Here is a 23,626-nt window from a genome sequence, read left to right as displayed (position 1 = left end):
AACTCTGCAAAACCAGCATCCTCTGCAAAAAGGAACTTATCCGCCACAAGTTGAGAGCCATGCTATTCATCCAGTTGGGGTAGACTGGGGCAGTGGAAATGTCCAGAGACATTCTTTAAATTTTACTAAAGTGTCCTTGATTGCTCCTCATAAAGTGTTTTCATAAGGAAATGACATCCGTTATGAATAGACTCCATGTTTTTCTTTTAAAAACAGGATTTCACTACGTAATCCTCTTGCCTAGTCTCCCAGGGCTAGTTTACAGGTGTGTGCCCCGACTCCCGGAGGCATACTCATACCGAACACTTTAACAATCACTATGCATCTAGCTGTTCCCTAGTGTATTGACTAGAGAAGATTCAACATCATTGTCGCAGCCTCCTTATCCTCCAGGCTCCAGAAGGTCGAAATATTCTGGAATAGGCCTCCGCGTTCCACTCAGCCTGAACTACATCTCCCGGCAGTCTTTGCGTCCCCACCTCCGGCGTGGCGCATGGCCTGCCGGGAGCGGACTGGGAGGTGGCGGCCTGGCCCAATGGGTGCGGGCTCCCGAGGAGAGGGCGGAGGAGAAGAGGAAGCCAGCGGGCTGTGGGCCCCATCCCCATTCATTGCAGTGGCCTGCTGGGTCGGGGTCCCGTGTTTTCCGAGTCATGGAGGCGCTAATCCCGGTCATCAATAAACTGCAGGACGTCTTCAATACGGTGGGCGCCGACATCATCCAGCTGCCTCAGATCGTCGTGGTGGGAACGCAGGTGAGATGAGGCCGCGATGCCGAGGCCTGGCCCGGCCGAAGGCCTGCGGGTGTCCGCGGGAAGGAGGCCGGCCGCCCTTGGTGCTCCCCTCCGATCTCGGGGGCTCAGCGGGCCGAGTGGCCCTGCAGCCCGCGGCCGGGCGCGGCTTGGCCCAAGGGCACTCGGGGGACGCGCGGGAGGGCGTGTGAGCGGCGGTCGCTTCCTTCCGGCGGCTGAGGACGCGATAGGCTCTGGAATCGCCGGGGGGCCAAGGGGCAGCAAGCTAGTGAGTGGACAGCCCCCGGAGCATTACGGCGTAAAAAGATTAGAAGACATCCCGTGTGTAGTTGGAGTTCTGAGGTTAGGAAGGAGCGCCAAGTTTTTCGTGTACTACTCCATGACTTTGGTGTTTATAGTTTTGTGACTGTGACCCAAAGTTGTCATAAGGTTCTCCGGCCTTTTCATGTGGATGAGTCAGTTTTTTTGTTTGTTTTTACGTGGAAAGAATATTGAAGTAATAACTCTCTAGAATGATAGAGATGTGTGAGTTTCCTTCTTGCTTTCTTTTTAACGCTTGCTTCGGACTGAAAAGGAATAACAGAACGTTGGGGCTGGAAGAGTTGAGACAGGTCCTTCTCTGTATTTCAAGGTTGCTAAGAATTCACCAAGTATCCTGAATTGGCTGAAACCGCAGTCCAGCTGCCTCAGCTCCTTTGACCGACAAGCCACCACTCCCAGATTTTTTTTTTTTTTAATTTTATGTGTGTGGATGTTTTGCCTGGTGCTGGAACTGGAGTTATAGACGGTTGTAAAGCTGCCATGTGGGTGCTGGGATTGAACCCGAGTCCTCTGGAAGAGCAGCCTTTGCTCTTAACCTCTGAGCCATCTCTCCAGCCCCTTTATAATACAGATTTTTAAGTGCTTCCATGTAATAGTTAATAGTGTTCTCTTCTGAGATGATGATTTCTCCATATTCCATGGGTTGCATCACTACATCTTACTACAAAAAGTGTATCAATATTACAAGAAGAAATAGATCAGAAGATATCTATGTACTTCAAACCCTTCTGTAGTTTATTATTTTTTATTTGGGCTTTAAATAGTTAAAGCAGTAGAGATAATTTTCAGACCATTTGCTTGTTCTCTTAACAGGGTTAGTATAGATTCTGTTCTGTCAATCGTGTCTGCATATTCCAGCACTTGAGGTTGGCCTTGACTGGAGGTTGAGTCATCAAGTATACCATAAACAGTTTTTTTTTTTTTTTTAATTCACTGGGACTATTTAGGAGGTCTCCATAAAGATTTTCAATAATACATATTACTTATTGTAATGAGATATTTATTTATTTATTTATTTATTTAACATCCTGGCCACGGTTTCCCCTCCCTCTGAGATATTTCTTTCCTAAGTTATTTTTATGTTATGTGTATGAGTGTTTGCATGTATGTATCATCTCATACTTGCTAATTCCTGTGGAAGCTAGAAGGGGGGCAGTGGATCCCTTGGAACTGACAACACAGGTGGTTGTGAGCTGCCATGTGCATGCTAGGAACTGAACTTGGGTCGGGTCCTCTGCAAGAGCAACAAGTGCTCTTAACCTCTAAGGCATCTCCAAAGCCCCTGAGATAGTATTTTGAAACACTGGGACTTTTATAATAAAAACTAATTTTTGTAAATAAAATTGGAAAAGATGACATAGTTAAATATTTTTTCATAACAATTGAGAATTGTTTTGTAGCTTCAGAGCAGAAACTTTACATATACTTTAAAGAGATTTTCTAGTGCATTTTAACTCTGATTCAGTAAAAGAATCAAGGATATAATGAATCAGTGTAAAGACTTTAAAATCAAGATGTTTTTTCTTTCTTCAGTAGATGGGTAGTGAGGGAAGAAGCAAGGCCTTTGAAATTCATCCCAGTGGTGACACTTACATGACACTTCTCTGTGTTAATGTTAGAAATTTTCAAAGGATCAATTTTTGACTTGACAGTTTTTTTTCCTCTGTCCAATTCCTTAGTATCTAAAATTTAGTTCTTTTTTTTATTCAGCTACAAAAGAAGTAGAGTCTAGAACCTTTAGTTCCCCACGTCTAACACCAAATCTTTGCCATTTTATTCTGATGATATAGAACAAAAATACAGCACATAGTTCACATTCTTATTTAATGGAGTAGTGGACAATGAATGAATTCCAAACATGCACATACATATCAATACTCTACTTGTATTTTCTGTTTTTGTAAAACAGGAAGTTTCTCTGTCTTCCCTATTAAATTACTGTCAGGGGCTGGAGAGATGGCTCAGAGGTTAAGAGCACTGGCTTCTCTTCCAGAGATCTTGAGTTCAATTCCCAGCAATCACCTGGTGGCTCACAACCATCTATAATGAGATCTAGTGCCCTCTTCTGGTGTGTAGGCATACAGACAGGCAGGATTCTGTATACATAATAAATTTGTTTTGTTTTGTTTTTTGAGACAAGGTTTCTTTGTGTAGCTTTGGAGCCTGTCCTGAAACTTGCTCTGTAGACCAGGCTGGCCTGGAACTCAGAGAGATCTGCCTGCCTCTGCCTCCCAAGTGCTGGTATTAAAGGTGTGTGCTGCCGCCGCCACCACCCAGCAATATGTTTTAAAAAAAGAAAAAAATTGCTGTCGGTTCTTTTCTGTTGAGTGATTCGCAAATAGCAGTATATAAAAATCACTTTGAAAACAAATTTCCTGAATCCTCTCCCTACATGTTGGGGTTTTCTAAGCTTAAGAGCACACTGCCATTTAGTAATACTGATTTGAGTGACATTCATTTTATTTTCCTTCTTTTCTTTTTGTTTATTTTTTTGTCTTGAGATAATGTCTTACTATTTATCTGTGGCTGGCCGAGAACTCACCATGTAGACCAGGCTGGCCTTCTACTCACAGAGATCTGCCTGCCTCTGCTTCCTGAGTATTGGGATGAAAGGTCTGTGCCACCATGTGGCACCATTCTTGGCAGCCTTTGTCAACTCATAAGCACACTTCCCTGGGGTCAGGAGTTAAAAGAGTTGGGGAGAGGGAATTGTTTTTAGAAGTACCAGCCATTCATTCTTTATTGTTAGCTAATACTTTCTGATTTCTAAGATAGTCTGTATGGAAAGAAAAGCAAATGGGAAGAGAGAATATTGATACTTTTTGGACCATGTTCTATTTTGCAGGTGGAGAAGAAGGCTAAGATTAAAAACAACTTTTGTGCCTCAACTTGAGAAATTTAATCACTATTTTTTAAGCTGAGAATCAGAAAAGGCAGGCCTATAGGTGTATAATCCAAACCTCTACCGTTCAGTGCTGGCATCACAGTGCAGATGAAATCAAACTGAGGCTGTGGCTTAGTGTAGCTTGTGGTAAATTTTTCTTTGCCTTTTAGTTCAGTAATTTCAGCATTCCTTCAATGATCAGGACAAATCTAAAAGGATTTTCACAATCAGTTTGTAAACTAACTTAAAAAGTTTAACATTTAGAAAAATTGAGATATTTATACACCGTAAAGTCATAGTGAAGTACAAATTTGGTGACTTGTATAGACATGGAGTTGTGAAGTTATCAATAGTATTTGATTCCTAACTTTGCTGTGCTGGCTAGTTTTCTTGACATGAGCTAGGAAGAGGGGACCACAATTGAGAAAATGCTGCTATCAGATTGGGCTGTGAGTGAGTCTTTGGAGCATTTCTTGATTAAATGATGTGGGAAGTTCCAGCCCATTGTAGGTAGTACCACTCCTGGGCAGGTGGTCCTGTGTTCTATGAAAAAGCAAGCTGAGTGAGCTATGGTGAGCAAGCCAGGAAGCAGTTTTCTTCCATGGTTTCTGCTTCAGTTCCTGTCTCTGGGATCCTCTTTGAGTTCCTTCCCTGACTTCTCTTCATGATGGACCTATAAGATAAAATAAGCCCTTTCCTCCCCAAGTTGCTTTTGGTCATTATGCTTTTATCACAGCAGAATAAAACAAACTGGAACCTTTGTATTGCCCCATAAAGAAAGCCTTTACCCATTAAGGATCCACTCTTTCATTTTACCTTCCCCTAAATCCTAATAAGCACTAATCTACTTTTTGTCTATAGATGTTGCCTGGTGTAGACATTTCATATAAATAGAGTCCTGTTATATGGTCTTTTGTATTTAGTTTCATTTACCCAGAATGCCTATTGTGGTATGTACTAGTGTAAGTTGAATATCTTTACTGCAAAAGAGTCTCAGGTGCTCCAGTATCCAAAAATTGTAGTGCTGGCATGATGCCACAAGTATAAAATTCCATATTTAACCATATGACAAATAGACTGTGGTTAAAATATAGGCACAAGTTACAAGAGATGGCCAAGTGGTTAAGAGTGCTTGCTGTTCTTGCACAACAAGTATCTCACAGCTGCTTGTAACTCCAATTCTAGAGGATCCAGCACCCTCTTTCTGGCTTCATTGGATGAAGACATCACTCTTACACATATGCAATATACATATAAATAAATAAACATAGATCTTTAAAAGAAAACCACAGGCACATTAATGTATTGATAAACATGAAGCATAAATGAACTGTCTGGATTTATATCTCATCTCTTAAGATACCTCGTTATACACATGCAAATATTCTAAAATTCTAAGACTCCCAAATTTGAAATGCTTCATTTTTTTACCCAAGCTTTTCAGATTAAAGATATTCAATCTGTTTTCTCTCTGTCTCTCCCTCCCTCCCTCTCCCCCTCTCCCTCTCTCCCTCTTTCCCCCCCCTCCCTCCCTCCTCCCTTTTTGGTTGAATAATATTCTTCTATAGATTTACTATACCTTGTTTATCCACTCAGCATGCCTTTTAGGATTATACATTTTTGCAGTGTGTATTAGTATACGTTGAATATCCTTGATAGATACTGGTTGTTACTATGTTTTTTCTAGTATAAATAATTTTGCTTGCTGTAAATATTTATTTGCCAATTTTTGTGGGAACAGTGCTTTCAGTTCCTTTGATACTAGGAATAGTTTTGTTGGATCATTGTAGCTGGAGACTTCTCCAGTCCCACCGGGGCATGCAGCCACTCAGACCCAAGTAAACACACAGAGACTTATATTATTTCTAAACTGTATGGCCGTGGCAGGCTTCTTGCTATCTAGTTCTTGTATCTTGAATTAACCCATTTCTATCAATCTATAAGTTGCCATGTGGCTTGTGGCTTACTGGTACTTTACATCTTATTTCTCATGGTGGCAGCAGCTGGCAGTGTCTCCAGACTCAGCCTTCCACTTCCCAGCATTCTCCTCTCTGCTTATCCCGCCTGTACTATACTGCCTGCCTGGCTACTGGCCAATCAGCATTTTATTTATCAATCAATCAGAGCAACACATTCACAGCATACAGAAAGACATCCCCAGCAGATCATATAGTAAAAATTATGTTTAAGTTGTCTTCTTCATTTTGTTTTGTGTTTCTGAGACAAGGTCTTGCTGTTTAGTTCAGGCTGGCCTGGAACTTTATGGTAGTGCATCTGCCTCTGACTCCTGAGTTTGGGATTACTGGAGTGTTTCACCTTACTGTGTTCAAATTAATCATTTTGAAGAGACAATTCAGTGGCAGTTAGCACATTCTTAATGTAAATATGCCACTTCTGTCTCCAAAACATTGTATTGCAAAAGAAAACTCTAGTCCTTAAGTAGTTGCTCCCCATTTCTCTTTATGCAAATGTTGTTCTACTTTATTCTCTAGATTTACTTATTCTGGCTGGATATTGTATGGAAATAGAATACAGAATATGATCATTTATGTCTGGCTTCTTTCACTTAGCTTGGTTTTTTTCATGTTGTAGTATGTGTCAGTATTTCATTCCGTTTAAAGGTTAAATAATATTTCAATACATGGATAAATGACAGTTTGTTATTTATTCAGCCCGGTGGCCACTTGGGGTGTTTCTGCTGCTCTAAATAGTGTTGCTCTAACCGTTTATGTACAGGCCAGTTCTCAGTTCTTCGTATATAGCTAGGATTGAAATTATAGTGCATAAAACTTCACAGTGGCTGCACCGTTTAAAAATTGCCACTAGCAGTAGGAAGGCTACAGTTTTTCTGTCCTCAGTATTTATCTGTCTTTGAGCCATCCTAATAATGTGTGTGCACTGTGCCATTGTTGATTTACTTTACCTTTCCTTAGTAACTAATCTTAAACATGTTTATGTGCTTGTTGGAGTTGTCCTTTTATTGTTGAATTGTTAGAGTTCTTTATAAATTGAATACTAGGACCTTAACAATATGCTTATAAATACTCTCTTCTTCCCAGGAGATTGCCATTTCACACTGATTAATGTTCCTCAGTGCACAGAAGTTTTTGATCTTGGTAAAATTGATCTTTTTCTTTGTTGGTTAGACTTCTAACATGTTGCTAAATTCCAGGACATAGAGGTTTATTATGTTTTCTTTTAATGTTTTAGCTTGCATATTTGGGTTTTTAATCTATTTTCAGAAAATTTTTGTCTGCGATGGGGGCCCACCTTTATCTTTTTCATATGCCTATTTACTTGACTGAGTTCCATTTGCTTAAAGAGTTAATCTTCTGTTCATTGCATAGCATTGGCATTTTTCAAAATCAGTTAACCATAGATGTATTGGTCTATTTCATATTTCTACTCTTAGGCCCTTACCACACTTCTGATTACTTTGCTCTTATTTCTAGATTGTTTGGTTATGTGGGGTCCATTGACAATCCATATGAATGTTAGTATTAGCTTTCCCATTTCTGTAACTTAAATTGTTTGGATTTGACACAGTTTGCAGTTTGCTTTGGGGAATATTGCATACACACTCTCTCTTTTGAGTCAAATCTAATTCTGTAGCTCAGTTTGGCTTTGAATTGTCAATACTGAATCAGCTGCATGAGTAGGGATGATAGGTAGCACCACCTCTGGTTGATAGTTTTTCTTTTAGCACCTTGAACCATCCTATTGATTGTCTTTTGATGGAAAGTCTGTTATATCCATTATTAATCCTACTGAGGAAACTTGTAGGTGATGAGTGAGTCATTTCTCTGATTTGTTGTTGTTGTTGTTGTTTGTCTGCTTTTTGACAATTTGATTCTAATTTGTCACAATGGGTTTTTTGTTTCCTACTTGTGTGAAGTTCATTAGACAGCTTGTTTGTATACTCATGGCTGTATTATGCTTTTCTGGAAAAGTGGGGTGGGGCTGTATTCTTATAGTGAGACCTTGAGGTTTGAACTCAGGACTTTAAACATGCCAAATGCACAGTCTAAATGTGAGTTTTGCCTCTAGCTCTGTGGAGGGGGGCGGGTTTGTAGATATAAATTTGGCCTTATCAGATATCTGAATTTCTTATGATCCAGAATTCCATAGTCAATAAAAATTCTTTAATAACTGTTAGGAGTATAACATCATAGAAAGCCTGGACTATGGGAGTTGACGTGTTTAATATTTTGAGCTATGTGTGCATTAGTTATTCAGTGTAAAAAGAGTATGTTAATGCCACAGGTTGTATTTTGTTCTTAGGTAGAGTGGTATAGCTGTAAGGAAAAAAGCATGTCAGTTTAACTGGCAAATTGATAAGAATATTTCTAAGAAGTCTATGAGAAATATTTAAGCAAAATAGATATTAAGGAAAGTACTTCTAAAGTACTTCTAAATAAAATGAAAAATTAAAGAAATGGATTGTTATCAGTTACATTAATAGCAGGAGTTTAAGAGTCTGTTGTATGTAATGAAAAATATAAACTTACGGATTAAAAAGTTGAATGAATTGGCATGGTGGCACATGCCTTTGATCCCAGCACTCGGGAGGCAGCAGCTAGCTGAGTTCAGGGCTAGCCAGGACTACATAGTGAGACCTCATCTCCATTAAAAAGTGACTGACTCAGCCTTGGTTAATGTGTCATGGATGAACTGGTGTTAGTTATTGGTGAAAAGAACTGAAACTGTTATCACATTTTCAGTGAAAGAGCATATCTAAGAATTGAATTGAAGGCACAGTAAATTTCATTACAGTATAATTTTAAAGAAGCTACAGAATGGCTGTGAGATCTGGCACACAGGTCATAACCTAAATGCTAAATCAGCTTTGGAGGTGGAAATAAAGAGTTGCAGTAAGTTCTATTTTCAGAGCATAACAGCTGTAACTTTGTTGTTTTAGAACTTTTCTATGATAGCTATCCTACAGACTTTCTGGAAAAGGTATGAGCATAGTTTTAAGTCACTAGCAGAAAACAAGCTCTTAATGTGGCCAGTTGTTGAAGAAGCTGATTTTATTTACAATTTCAAGTCTAGAGAAGAAAAGAAGGAACAGAAACTCGTAGACATGTTTTGTTTGATCTGCATGTGTTGACATATACATTAACAAGAAATGAGTTAATTGTGTTTAAAAATTGGTGGGTAGTTGACTGGACTCTTTTAAAAGAAACAATAAAACAAAAGAAAAGGGAAAAGAAAACCAAAAACTCCATGGATGTAAAATAATACCTGCCTTAATGGGCCTAGAGTACTTAGCCACTGCTCCCTTTGTTACTAGTTGTAATGCACAGCATTCATAACCATTTATGTGTTTCCTCTTTTTTATAGTGTAATTAGGGCAATGAAATATTTTGTTTCTACATCTGTATAAAAAAGCAGAAAAATGCAAATCAAAACAACTCTGAGATACCACCTTACGCCTGTCAGAATGGCTAAGATCAAAAACACTGAAAACACCTTATGCTGGAGAGGATGTGGAGCTAGGGGAACTCTCCTCCACTGCTGGTGGGAATGCAAGCTTGTACAACCACTTTGGAAATCAATATGGCGCTTTCTTAGAAAATTGGGAATCAATCTCCCCCAAGATCCAGCTATACCACTCTTGGGCATATACCCAAGAAATGCTCAACCACACCATAAGAGCACTTGTTCAGCTATGTTCATATCAGCATTGTTTGTAATAGCCAGAACATGGAAACAACCCAGATGCCCTTCAACTGAAGAATGGATAAACAAAATGTGGTACATATACACAATGGAATACTACTCAGCAGAAAAAAACAATGGCATCATGAGGTTTGCAGACAAATGGATGGATCTAGAAAAAATCATCCTGAGTGAGGTAACCCAGACTCAGAAAGACAAACATGGTATGTACTCACTCATAGCAGGATACTAGACATGAAACAAGGATGAATTGTCTGCTACTCACATCACCAGGGAGGCTACCCGGAAAACAGGACCCCAAGAAAGACACAGGGATCGCCCAATGACAGAGAAATGGAATGAGATCTACATGAACAGCCTGGACATGAGTGGGGGTAATGAAAGGCGAGGGTCGAGGGAAAGAGAGCTTGGGGGAGCGGGAGATCCCAGCTGGATCAACAACAGAGAGGGAGAACAAGGAATAGGAGACCATGGTAAATGAAGACCACATGAGAACAGGAAGAAGCAAAGTGCTAGAGAGGCCCACAGAAATCCACAAAGATACCCACACAACAGACTGCTGGCAATGGTCGAGAGACAGCCCGAACTGACCTACTCTGGTGATGGGATGGCCAAACACCCTAATTGTTGTGCTAGAAACCTCATCCAACTACTGAGGGATCTGGATGCAGAGATCCATGACTAGGCCCTGGGTGGATCTCTGGGAGTCCAATTAACGAGAATGAGGAGGGTTTATATGAGCGAGAATTGTTGAGACCAAGGTTGGATAAAGCACAGGGACAAATAGCCAAATGAATGGAAACACATGAACTATGAACCAATGGCTGAGGGGTCCACACTGGATCAGGCCCTCCGAATGGGTGAGACAGTTGATTGGCTTGATCTGTTTGGGAGGCATCCAGGCAGTGGGACCAGATCTTGTGCTCATTGCATGAGTTGGCTGTTTGAAACCTGGGGCCTATGCAGGATTGTTTGGCTCGGCCTGGGAGGAGGGGACTAGACCTACCTGGACTGAGTCTACCAGGTTGACCTCAGTCTGTGGGGAAGGCTTTGCCCTGGAGGAGATGGGAATGGGGGGGGGGGCGTTGGGGGGAAGGTGAGGGGGACGGGAGGGGGGGAGAACAAGGGAATCCGTGACCGATATGTAGAACTGAATTGTATTGCAAAATAAATTAAAATAAATTAAAAAAAAAAAAAAAAAGAAAAAAAAAGCAGAAAAGATGAACACTTTGGTTATGGTTCATTTGTGTTTTGTTATCTAAATATGTTCATAATTTTTATTTAATTTGGGGGGAATTAGGAGTGCTAATCTCATTTTGGGACCTATACTAGCTTAGAACTTGCAATCCTTTTGCCTTGGCCGCCTAAGTACTGAGATCACAAGTGTGTACCCTTTGTTTGGCTGCCGTTTTAAAAATTCAGTTGACAAAATGAGACCATAAAGGTACTCAAATGATGTTAGTCATGTAAAATGGTAATTGTTATGTGCTATGTTCAATAAATGTTATCAGTTACTACTGATTAAAATGACTATACATTTTGAGGGAAATGAGGACATTTTGGGGGGACTTATAAAACACAGGCATTTTTGCGTTGTAGGTAAGTACCCCTGAGATACACTGTTTCTTTTGTTTTGTTTTGTTTAGAGACAAGGTTTCTCTGTGTAGCCCTGACTGTCGGCTGTCTTGGAACTCACTCTGTAGACCAGGCTGGCCTCAAACTCAAAGAGCTCCACCTGCCTCTGCCTTCCAAGTGCTGAAATTAAAGGCATGAACCACCACCACCTGGCTTTGAGATACACTTTACTTTTATTTTTTTGAAGTTAAAATATAATTGTCATTTTCTCCCTTTCCTTTACCCCCTCCAACCTCTCCCATTTCTCCCACCTTTCAAATTTATGGCCTCTTTTTTAATTGTTATTGTTAATACACACACACAAATGTAAATACAATGTGCTTAGTCCATCTAGTTTTGCTTGTATGTATATAATTTCAGAAGATAACCAGTTAGGGGCTCAGTCCTGAGGAAGACTGTCCCACTCTCAGCAATCCTTGGTTGCTTGTGTAGTTCTTTATCTAGGGGTGGGACCCTGTGAGATTTCCCCCATCCATTGTGGAGGTCCCTGAACCTATGTCCCTGTTAAGGGCACCATTTGTGGGAGGCCAGCTCCCACCATTTAAAGGGTTCCTATGAGGAGGAGAGAGGAATAAGAAACTTTTAGATAGAAAGATAGCAGAGGGGAGACAGACAGAAACACAGGATAGCTTCGGGAGGACCTGGATCAAAATCCACTGGCCCCTTCTGTTTCTTCAAAGGGGCTTTTTATAACAGTGCCAAGGGGTGGGGCAAAAGACCTTCCCCTTGCTAGATCAAAGCATGCCACACAGCCAAGTATAGACTCTTCCAAACACCTGGCAACCACACCCGTGGTCCAGTCATTCCCCTATACAGCCCTGCTGGGTAAAGAAAGCTCAGATCTCACTAGGAAACCTCTGTGGGTCTCTACCTTCCATGTTAGCATGTCTGTTGGTGTTGTACTTGTTCAGGTCTTATTTAGGCATTCATAATGTAGACCTATCATGGGTTTAGCTCTCCTGTCATTTCTTAGGGACAGAATCTCATAGCAGATGTTCTGGTTATCTGCCTTTTACAGTCTTTCTGCCCCCTCTTCTGTGGTTCTTCCTGAGGCTTAGGTGTAGGAGTTGTGTTGTAGATGTGTCCCTTAGGGGTGGGCACCCCACAATCAATTGTTCTGCATTTTGTGGTTTTCTGTAATGTCTTGGTATGTTGCAAAGAGAAGTTTCTTTGATGAGGGATGAAGATTTACACTTATCTGTGGGCACAAGGATCAGTATTTTTTTAATGAAGTTAGGAATTATGCTAGTTGAGTAAAGTAGTGGTAATAGGTTCTCCTATAAGATCCATGACCTTGGTAGCCCCAAGTAATTGGGCAGGTCTCCAGTACCAGGCATGATTTCCTTCTTGTTGAGTGGTTCTTCAGTAAAATTAGCTTTTGGTTACTGCCAAGGTATGTGTGCCACTACCTCACCCTTAGGGATATCTTGCCTTTCATCATTGTGGTTCATAGCATCATGTCTGGGTAGGACTTTTGGATGCTTCCTTCCCTGGGAAACTTGCATAGCACTTTCCTGTTCTACGCAAGTTAGTCCTCTGGGAGTCCACCAAGGGCAACAAAAATAGTTTATGTTGTTTTAGAAGTCTCTTGGATTCCCCTGACTGGCAACTCAAAAGGGGGTTTCTCATGAATGGTACTGGGCTGTTTATTAGGTAGTCTGTGGCTCTTGGGGTGGCATTGTCAACCCAAGTAGCATAATTTTATGTATATATTACACTTATATGTATTTTATGTAAATAAATAATAATATGATTCTTTATGGCTTTTCCAAACATCCTTAATGTTGTTTGTCCCTCCTCCTTCCTCTGTATTGACCTCCTACCTTTCTCTCCAATTAACACCTCCCACGTTTTTCTCATTCCCCCTTCATATCACTTGTACCCTGCTATTCCCCTCTGTACCCTCCCCCACCTCAAACCATGTTACCTTTTTTACTTTCTTGGTTTCTATGGTTACTTCAGATTACATACTCAAGTCTGAAGAGCTGGAGCTAGGAACCATTGATGAGAGAGAACATAGTGTGTTTTTCTTTTTGGGTATGGTTTACTCAGTATAGTATATTCTAGATCTACCCATTTACCTTCAAACAGTAAATCAAAGTGACTAAGAAATATTTCAAAAAATGTTCATCATCCTTAAGATTAGGAAAATGTGAATTAAGTTAATTTTGAGGTTTCATCTGACCCCAGTCAGAATACCTAAGATCAACAAAACAACAAAGGCTGGAGAGGATGTGGGGAAATGGGAATCCTCATTCACTCTTGGTGGGATTGCAGACTGGTGAAACTCAGTTTGGAGAACTTACAAAGAGCTAAAAACAAATCTTCTGTATGTCCCACCCAGCTGTAACACTCCTTGGCATGTGCCCAAAGGACTCGACATCCTACACACAGATACCTGGTCAGCAATGTTCATTGCCAATTTCTCACAATAGCTAGAAAATAGAAACAAACTAAATGCCCTTCAAGTGATAATGAAAGTGTGGTACGTATACAGTCTTAAGGATAATGAACATTTTTTGAAATATTTCTTAGCCACTTTGATTTACTCTTTGGAGAACTGCATATTCGATCTCTTGTCCTTGTTTTGGGGGGTTTTATTCGTTTTTTGCTTTATTTGAGACAGGGTTTCTCTATGTGCCTTGGCTGTCTTGGAACTAACTCACTTTGTAGACCAGACTGGCCACGAACTCACAGAGATCCACCTGCCTCTGCCTCCTGAGTGCTGGGACTAAAGGCATGTGCCACCAACTGCCCGGCTTTGTTGTCCAATTTTTAATGAGTCTTTTTTTTTGACACTTTATTTATTTAGTTCTTTATATATTGTGGATATTAAGCCTCCTTCAGATGTATAGCTACCAAGATTCTCTCCCATTCTGTGGGTTTTCTCTTCACACGATTGTTTCTTTTGCTGTACAGAAGCTTTTCAGTTTTATGAGGTCTCATTTGTCAATTTCTGGTCTTAATTCTTGGGCAAATGGAGTCTTATTCAGAAACTTTTTTTTAATGCCTAGATCTTGTAGGGCACTGCTCATATTTTCTTCTAGCAGTTTCAGCGTTTCAGATTTCACATTTAGGTCTTCGATCCATTTCGAGTTAGTTTTTGTGCAAGGTGATGCTAGATTTGAACCTCATTTCATTTTTCTACATGTGGACACCAATTTTCTCAGCACCATTTCTTGAAGATGCTGTCTTTTCTGCAGTGTATGTTTTTGGCATCTTTGTCAAATATCAGAAGATGGCTATAGTTACATGTCCTCATGTCTGTTTTCTTTGTTGGTCTACATGTAGCTTGAATTTTCCTGCCTGGCCCACAGTCAGGACAAAACTCTCTCACCTGCCTGTACCACAGCTGCTCAGACCAGACCAAGTAAACACAGAGACTTATATTAGTTACAAACTGTATGGCCGTGGCAGGCTTCTTGCTAACTGTTCTTACAGCTTAAATTAATCCATTTCCATAAATCTATACCTTGCCACGTGGCTTGTGGCTTACTGGCTGGCATCTTCACATGCTGTTTGTCATCTTGGCGGCTGGCAGTGTCTCTCTGACTCAGCCTTCCACTTCCCAGCTTTATTCTCCTCCTTGTCCCGCCTATACTTCCTGCCTGGCCACTGGCCAATCAGTGTTTTATTTATTGACCAATCAGCAACACATTTGCCATACAGACCATCCCACAGCATCTACATGTCTGTTTTGTGCCATTACTATACTGTTTGTATTACTCTGGCTCTATAATATATCTTATAATCTAGAATGATCATCCCTCTAGAAATTTTGCTCAGGATTGCTTTGGCTATCTGGGGTATTGTGTTGTTCCATATATATTTTACAATTTTTTTCTTTCTGTTTCTGTGAAAATTAAGATGGGGATTTTGATTGGGATTGCATTGAATCTCTATTTTTGCATAATGGTCTTTTTTACAATATTAATTCTATGTGAATTATATAGCATGAGCATGGGAAGTTTTCTATTTTCTAGTGTCTTCAGTTTCTTTAGAGGTTTAAAGTTTTCATTGTATAGGTCTTTTTTACTTGGTTATTGCTTAGATATTTTTTCTTTGAGGCTATTGTGAATGGGGATATGTCTGTGTTTTCATAGGGTATTTGTTGTTGGTGTGTAGACAAGTGATTGATTTTTGTAAGTTGATTCTGTATCCTGTTACTTTCTAAAATTTCTGGAGGAATTTTTGTCTCTCGTGTATAGTATATCATCTGCAGATAGGGATAATTTTTAATTTCTTTCCCTTGCCTTATTGCACCAGTTGGTGTTTTAAGGAGTGTATTGAAAAGGAATGAGAATAGTGGATAACACTGTCTTGTTACTGATTTCAGTATGATTGCTTTGATTTTTTTCCCCCCATTTAGGATAAATGTTGGCCGTGGGTTTGTCATCTATAGCCTTTATTATGTATGACCAGTCTTTCTCTAGGACTTTGATCATAAGGGCATATTAGATTTTGTCAAAGCCCTTTCTGCATCTATTGAGATGATCATGTGATTTTTGTCTTTAGGTTCATTTAATTTATTAAATTATTGACTTGGATGTGTTGAACTGTCCTTGCATCTCCTGGATAAAAGCCATCTTGGTCATGTTGGATGGTTTTTTGATGTATGCTTGTATTTGACTTGCCAGTATTTTATTCAAGATTTCTGAATTGATGTTCATCAGGAATATTGACCTGTAGTTTTTTTTTCTTTGTTGTGTCTTTACCAGGTTTTGGTATTAGAGTGATACTGGCTTCATTATGGAGTTAGAAGTACTCCTCTGTCTTTTTTTCTTTAATAATTTTTAATATTTTAATAAATATTTAATATTTTTAAAATTTAACATTTTTAATAATATTTTTTTCAAGACAGAGTTTCTCTATGTAGCCTCAGCTGTCCTGGAACTTGCTCTGTAGACCAGGCTGGCCTCGAGCACACAGAGATCCACCTGCCTCTGCCTCCCAAATGCTGGGATTAAAGGTGTGCACCGCCACCACTACCACCGGGCTATAAATCTTCTTTAAAAGTCTGGTAGAATTCATCTAGGCGTAGATGTTTGTTTTTTGTTGTTTGGTTTTTTTTTTTTTTTTTTTACCATTTTGTCTCCTTTGTTATGGGTCTGTTTAGGTTGTTGATCTCTGTTTTACTTTGGTGGTTTGGACCAATCAAGAAATCCCTCCATTTCTTTTAGGCTATCTCGGTCAGAGACCATACTGGATTCTCGGCCTTTAAGCTATAGAACCTGTCTTCATGATCACATGTACTTTGCAAAGGAGTTTCTTTGAAATCATGCCTTACATTTTATTGTGCACCTGCAATTGGAATGATTGTTGCCTAGAAACTTTTTTCCAACATGTACTGCATTTAAATATGCTGACAATAAAACCATCTGGCATCAGACTTTTCAAGTTTGATCCAGACCAACTAAATAGGGCTGAACCAAGTTTTTATTCTCACTCTTTGCTAATTGTTTTTCTGCCTGCCATATGCTTGTTGGGTAGTCTGCAATGCCATGATACCTGTGATTAACTCACATAGGACAGCTAGAGGAAAATGTGTATACAGTGCAAATGTCAAAATGTAATGAATGCTGAACCTGTGTTAAAGTATGTGAAGAATATTTGTAGAGCTTTTTCGTAGCATTGTAAATTTCAAAGTAAAAATTTGGAGCCTAGTCAAACCAAAAAAGTGAAACATTGATATGAATAAAGAGTTTTATTATAAACCAATAAGCATAAAACATTCACATTTGAAAATTTCAGAAAGCCCTTAAGCCAGAAGGCATGCAAATTTAAGCCAACTTATTCGTGTCCCTGTATTGAAGTAGCAAAGTTCATAGCAAACTGTAAGTTTGCTCCATCTTATTTACGCAGCCAAATAGTACTCAAAATCTGTATACTCTATAAATGTAACATTTTAAGTGAAGTAGGTCTAGTAAGCTAATAAGTTATTGAAGTTTGTGTACACCCATACAAATTGCATCAATTTAAATAATAATGTGCTGGGGTCTTGGTTTTTTTTTTTTTTTTTTTTTTTTTTTTTTTTTTTTTTTTTTTTTTTTTGTCAACACAAACCTAGGGGAAGAGGGATTGAGAAAATACCTCCCTTAGATTGGCCTCTGGAAAAGTCTTGTAGGACATTTTCTTAATTAATGTTTGATGTAGGAGGGCCCAACTCACTGGCACTGGTGACATCCCTGGGCAGGTGATCCTGGGTGGTATAAGAAAGCTGGCTGAGTAAACCATGGGAGGCAAGCCAGTAAGCAGTGTTTCTACATGGCCTCAGCTTCAGTTCCTGCCTGAACTTCCCTTCATGCTGTACTGCAACTATAAGCTAAAATAAAACAAAAGAGACTTTAAACTAGAACTAATCCGAAGAGATAAAGAGGGACACCTCATTCTAACCAAGGGAACAGTTAACCAAGAAGACATTATTATTTTAAAGATATATGCATCAAACTCAGGGATGCCCAATTTTATTAGAAATCTACTATTGGACCAGGTGGTGGTGGCACACACCTTTAATCCCAGCTTTCGGGAGGCAGAGGCAGGTGGATCTCCATGAGTTAGAGGCTAGACTGGTCTACTTAAGCAAATTCCAGGACAGCCACTTAGAAGCACGGAGAAACACTTTCTTGAGAAACTAAAAAAATTAAAATAAAAATCTACTACTGGACTTAAAGACATAGATTAACATCAATCCATTTATAGTAGATGACTTCAGGACCCCACTTTCTCCAGTAGACAGATCATCTGGATAAAAAATAGGCAGAAATTAATTGACATCATACATCAAATGGACTTTACAGACATCTACATAATATTCTATCCAAACACCAAAGAATATACGTTCTACTCAGAAGCACATAGAAACTTTTGTAAAATAGACCACTCTATTTTAGACCAAAACAAATAAATATAAATTTTAAAAGTCTGAAAGCACTCTTTGTGTCCTATCTCAACACAGTGCAGTAAAACTTAAAGTTGCCAGGTGGTGGTGACTCACGCCTTTAACCCCAGTACTCAGGAGGCAGAGCCAGGAGGATTTCTGTGAGTTCGAGGCCAGCCTGGTCTACAGAGTGAGATCCAGGACAGACACCAAAACTACATAGAGAAACCCTGTCTCGAAAAACAACAACAACAACAAAAACAAACAAACAAAAAAACCTTAAAGTTTACAGGAAAAAAAAACCTCTAGTAAATATTCAGATTCATAGAGATTAAGGAACTGATACCTAAATGATGATTGAGTCAAAGATAAAAATCAAGAAAGAAATAAAATTCTTCCTAGAACTAAGTGAAAATGAACAACACAACATTAACCCTGTGACAAACTGAAAGCAGCCCTATTCGGAAAGTATATAGCTCTAAGTGCCTCATTAAAAAGATCAGAAGGAGCACTTTTTTTTTAAGCTCTTTTGGCTCTTTGCTCTTTGTTTCTTAGGGAGCCCACTACCCAGCTCGCAAATAAATACACACAAGGAAGTTTATTCTTTTTCATGAATGCCTGGCCTTAGCTTGGCTTATTTCTAGCCAGCTTTTCTTAACTTAAATTATCTTGTCTATCTTTTGCCTCTGGGTTTTTAACTTTCTCTATTTCTGTATACCTTTCTTTATTTCTTAGTCCGTGTCTTGCTGTGTAGCTGGGTAGCTGGCCCCTGATTTCCTCCTCCTGTTTTGCTCCTCAATCTTTTCTTGTCATATTTCTCCTCCTTTTCATTCTGTCTGCCAACCCCGCCTATCCTTTCTCTTGCCTGGCTATTGGCCATTCAGCTTTTTATTAGACCAATCAGATGTCTTAGACAAAGTAACTTAGCTTTACAGAGTTAAACAGATGCAACATAAAAGAATGCAACACATCTTTGCGTCATTAAAACAGATGTTCCACAGCATAAACAAATGTAGCACATCTTAAGTTAATATTCCACAACAGGAGCACAAATAAATGGCTTAATGATACAACTCAATAAATTAGAAAAACAAGAACAAATTAAACCCATTCAAAAGCAAGAAATAATAAAAAATCAGAGCTGAAATCAATGAAATTGAAACAAATAAAACAGTTCAAAGACTCAGTGAAACTAAGATCTGGTTCTTTGTGAAGATGTACAAAATGGACTAACCCTTAGCCCAATTAATCAAAAGAAAGAAAGAAATGACTCATATTTGTTGAGTCAGAAATGAACAGGAAAATATTATAACAGATACCAAAGAAACTCAGAGTTTTCTATGGAAATATTTTAAAAACCTGTACTCCATTAAGCTGGGAAATCTAAATGAAAGGGTTGATTTTTTTTCTAGATTCATTGAATCCACCAAAATTAAACTAAGAAGTCAACAGCCCATAACAAATGAAGAGATTGAAATAGTAATGAAAAGCTTCCCAGCTTTTTTTTCAGGGCCAGATGGATTCATAGCAGAATTCTACTAGACTTTCAAAAATGATCTACAGCCAACAGTTTATTTCTTAAACTATTCAAAACAAAGAAACAGAAGGAGAACTCACAAATTCCTTCGACAAAGCTGGTATCACTAATACCCAAACCACATAAAGATTCAACAATAAAAGAAAACTGCAGGCAAATATTCCTGAGGAACATATACTAGAAATACATAATAAAATAATTTGAAGCCGGGCAGTGGTGGCGCATGCCTTTAATCCCAGCACTCGGGAGGCAGAGGCCGGCGGATCTCTGCGAGTTCGAGGCCAGCCTGGGCTACCAAGTGAGTTCCAGGAAAGGCGCAAAGCTACACAGAGAAACCCTGTCTCGAAAAACCAAAAAAAAAAATAATAATAATAATAATTTGAAATGGGATACAGATAAAAAAGACTGTGCACCTGACCAAATTAGCTTTATCCCTGATGCAGGGGTAGTGAACATTTACAAGTCAAGAAAGGTAATAAATCATATACATGGACTAATAGACAAAAATCATATGATCACCTTCAAAAGATGCAGAAATAGCCTTTGAGAAAAATCAACATGCCTTCATAATAAAAGCCCTAGAGAATGTAAGGCCAGAGGGAGCACAATAGAAGCTACACATTAAAAACCTACAGCCAACATCTTCCTAAATGGAGAATAGTTTGAAGCAATCCCACAAAGTCAGGAACAAAACAAGGATATCTACTATGTCCACTCCTTTTCAATACTGTGCCCCAAATACTAGCTGAACAATAAAGCAAGAGAAAGAAATTAAAGGGATACAGGTAGGGAAAGGAAAAAGTCAAAGTATCCCTGTTTGCAGATGACTTGATACTATAGATTAGAGATCTCAAAAATTCTGCCAGAAAACTAGAAACCATAAACAAATTCAGCAACATGGCAGGATACAAAATCAACATTAATAGCTTTTCTGTATACCAACAACAAACATACCAAGAAGGAGATCATGAACACAATAGCCTCAAAGAATAAATCCAACCAAGGAAGTAAAGGGCCTCTATAATGAAAACATTAAACCACTGAAGAAATAAAGACACTAGAAAATGGAAAGATATCCTATACTCAATGGGTTAGTAGAATTAACATTGTAAAAATGACCATTCTACCAAAAGCTATTTACAGATTCAGTGTAATCCCCGTCAAAATACTCATCACATTCTTAGCAGAAATAGATAAAACTATCTTAAAATTCATATGGAACCACCAAAGACCCAAGATAGCTAAAACAATCCTGAGCAAACAAAACAAAAAACCAACCAAACAACAACAAAACACCACAATGTTGGAGGAATTCCAGATCTTAACATATATTACAGAGCCATAGTAGTAAAAACAATGTGATATTGGCACAAAACTAGACATGCACACCAGTGGAACAAAATTTAAAGACCCACACATGAGCCTACATAACTTCAGCCACTTAATATTTGACAGAGACGCCAACTACATATGCTGGAAAGATGAAAACATCTTCAAAATATGGTGCTGGGAAAACTGTATTCCACATGCAGAAAAATGAAATTAGACCCATATCTAATTAGCAAAAATTAACTCCAAATGGACCAAAGACCTAAACTTGGAACCTAAAACACTGAAACTGCTAGAAGAAAATATAGGCAGCACCCTACATAATATAGGTACAGGAAAGAACTTCCTGAATGGGACTCCATTTGCCCAGGAATTAAGGCCAACAATTGACAAGCGGGAACTCATGAAACTAAAAAGCTTCTGCACAGCTAAAGAAACAGTCAAGTGGATGAAGAGAAAACCCACTGGATCAAGAGAATTTTTTGCCAGCTATATATCTGACAGGATTAATATCCAGAATATATAAAGAACTCAAAAAAAAGTAAAAAAAAAAAAAAAAAAAAAAAAACCCAAGAAATGAAACAAATAAACAAAAGACAAATTACCCATTCAAAAACTTGAGTCTGGGACCTGAATAGAGAGTTCTCAAAAGAAGAAAAAAGAATGGCTAAGAAATATTTCAAAAAAATGTTCATTGTCCCTAGTTATTAGAGAAATGAAAATCAAAACAACTTTTAGATGTCATCTTACCCTAATCAGAATGGCTAAGATCAATGGAACAACCAAGAACAGCTACTGAAGTGGGTACAAGGATTGAGGGGACCCTCATTCACTGTTGGTGGGATTGCAAACTAGTATTGCCACTGTGGAAAAGTGGAGAATTCTCAAAATCTAAAACCTACCATATGATCCAGCTATACCACTCCTTGGTTTGTGCCCAGTAGACTTGACATTATACTCCACAGATACTTGTTCAGCCATGTTTATTGCCTCTTTATTCACAGTAGCTAGGAAATGAAAACATTTATCTAAATATTGTACAACTGAGGGATGGATAATGAAAATGTGGTACATATACACTATGGAAAGAAAAGTGAAATCATGAACTTGGCAGGTAAATGGAACAAGTGTGTGTGTGTGTGTGTGTGTGTGTGTGTGTGTGTGTGTGTGTGTGTGTACACATACTTTTTTTTTTTTTTATTGAGGTAACCCCAGACCAAGAAATACAAATGCTACATGTTCTCTCTCTTCAGAGGCTAGCATGAAATCTTCAGATTTGAGTAACATAGCTTGTAGTTACTACAGAAACTAGGAAAGTAAAACAGTACCATTGCTGCAATAGTGGGGTTGGAGAACAATAGAGAGGGGACTATCAGGGTACAAGTATTCTGATCATGGAAATGGGAAAAGGGGGAGGTAGGAGGAGGGAGGTAAATACAGAAGATGGTAGGAAGAGGGTAAAATAACAATAAGGATATCTCATAAAGCTGTAAGCATACAAGTGATCTGATAGGTATATGGGAAAGAGAGGGAGAGGTATATAAATGTAGAAGAAAGTGGGAGGAGGGTAAAGGGAATAATGGTTTGTAAGTGATCTGATGGTGGAGATGGGAAAATAGGGAATGGAAGGGAAGTTAATACAGGAGGAGGGAGGTAAAATAACAATATGGATATCTGAAAAAGCCACAAGGAATCATGCTATTCACTACCTAAGAATAAAAATTTAAAACCCTATAACAAATCAGTGTATAACTACATATCCTTTTTTAATGAACTTCTCATCTGTGCTGATGGCACTCCCTCCAAGACCCAGAGACCACCTAACAACCCTCCCCCCCCCCCACACACACACACACAATAACTCCAATACCAGATATGAGAAACCCTCTTTTCAGTTGTTGGCTAGGGCTTTCTGAGTCTCCAAAAACATACAGCCTATTGCTGTTGCCTTCGGTTACCCACCCATAGAGGTGGAAGGTAAATCTCTATTGCTGAAGATTCCATGTACTTCAGTAACAGGGCCCCAGAACTGCTGACCTGAACCTGATTTGAATACTGTCTCCCTAAGGCATAGTTTTCATGGTACCAGAAGGCTCCAATACAATTTTTCAGAGGAGAGGGGCAACTAACAGTTCTACCCAGTTGTGATGCCTATGAACCATATCAATGACCAGCATAACAAGATAACTCTATAGGTTCAGTAGCGACACACATATCTTGGTGGTAACTAATGGCTCTGTAATTGAACTTAAGACCCACTCAACAAGTGGGGATACTGTAGAGAAAAGGGGCTGGCCAAAGAAACCCACCCTGACCCTGGAGCCCAGAACTAGGGAAAGATGGCTTAGATCAGGGCAGAAAGAAACAGTTTGGCTCAGTCAGATCAGAGCCCTCTCTGCCCCTGGCCAACTGACTTGTGAAACCAAACCAATCACAGAGTAGGACAGCAGAACCCTGGGCCCCAAGTCAACCCCTGGTTGACTCCACTCCCAAGACATCCTATGTAAACCGCCCTGCCTGGTCAGTTTAAAAAAAAAAAAAGCCTGTTCTCTCCACCCTGGTAGAGGCAGCTACTCCCCTAGACTCCTCCTTCCCAAATAAATCTCTTTCTC

At 39.2% G+C, this 23,626-nt stretch overlaps 2 protein-coding genes across 9 annotated transcripts in view; one reads left to right on the top strand and one right to left on the bottom strand.

Moving 5' to 3' along the window:
* The first annotated feature begins 514 nt into the window (after positions 1-514).
* The window catches only part of Dnm1l (dynamin 1 like), a 61,114-nt gene continuing 38,002 nt past the window's right edge, over positions 515-23,626 (top strand). For 6 of the 8 annotated variants that reach the window (XM_052739961.1, XM_052739960.1, XM_052739955.1 and 3 more), the window contains exon 1: positions 530-752. In XM_052739961.1, coding sequence (XP_052595921.1) covers positions 651-752 — 102 coding nt within the window. In that variant the 5' untranslated portion in view covers positions 530-650. Of the gene's footprint in view, positions 753-23,626 lie in introns of all 8 variants that reach the window. The other 2 variants (XM_052739964.1, XM_052739962.1) reach the window with 1 other exon arrangement.
* The window catches only part of Yars2 (tyrosyl-tRNA synthetase 2), a 52,793-nt gene continuing 47,131 nt past the window's right edge, over positions 17,965-23,626 (bottom strand). The window contains exon 6 of the mRNA XM_052739966.1: positions 17,965-18,012. Within this exon, the coding sequence (XP_052595926.1) occupies positions 17,980-18,012 (33 nt within the window). The 3' untranslated portion in view covers positions 17,965-17,979. The remainder of the gene's footprint in view (positions 18,013-23,626) is intronic.

The sequence above is a fragment of the Peromyscus californicus genome, unplaced genomic scaffold (genome assembly GCF_007827085.1).
Source record: "Peromyscus californicus insignis strain IS unplaced genomic scaffold, ASM782708v3 Scaffold_16__1_contigs__length_79575227, whole genome shotgun sequence".
Lineage (NCBI taxonomy): Eukaryota > Metazoa > Chordata > Mammalia > Rodentia > Cricetidae > Peromyscus > Peromyscus californicus.
This window is presented reverse-complemented; position numbering and strand designations above follow the sequence as displayed.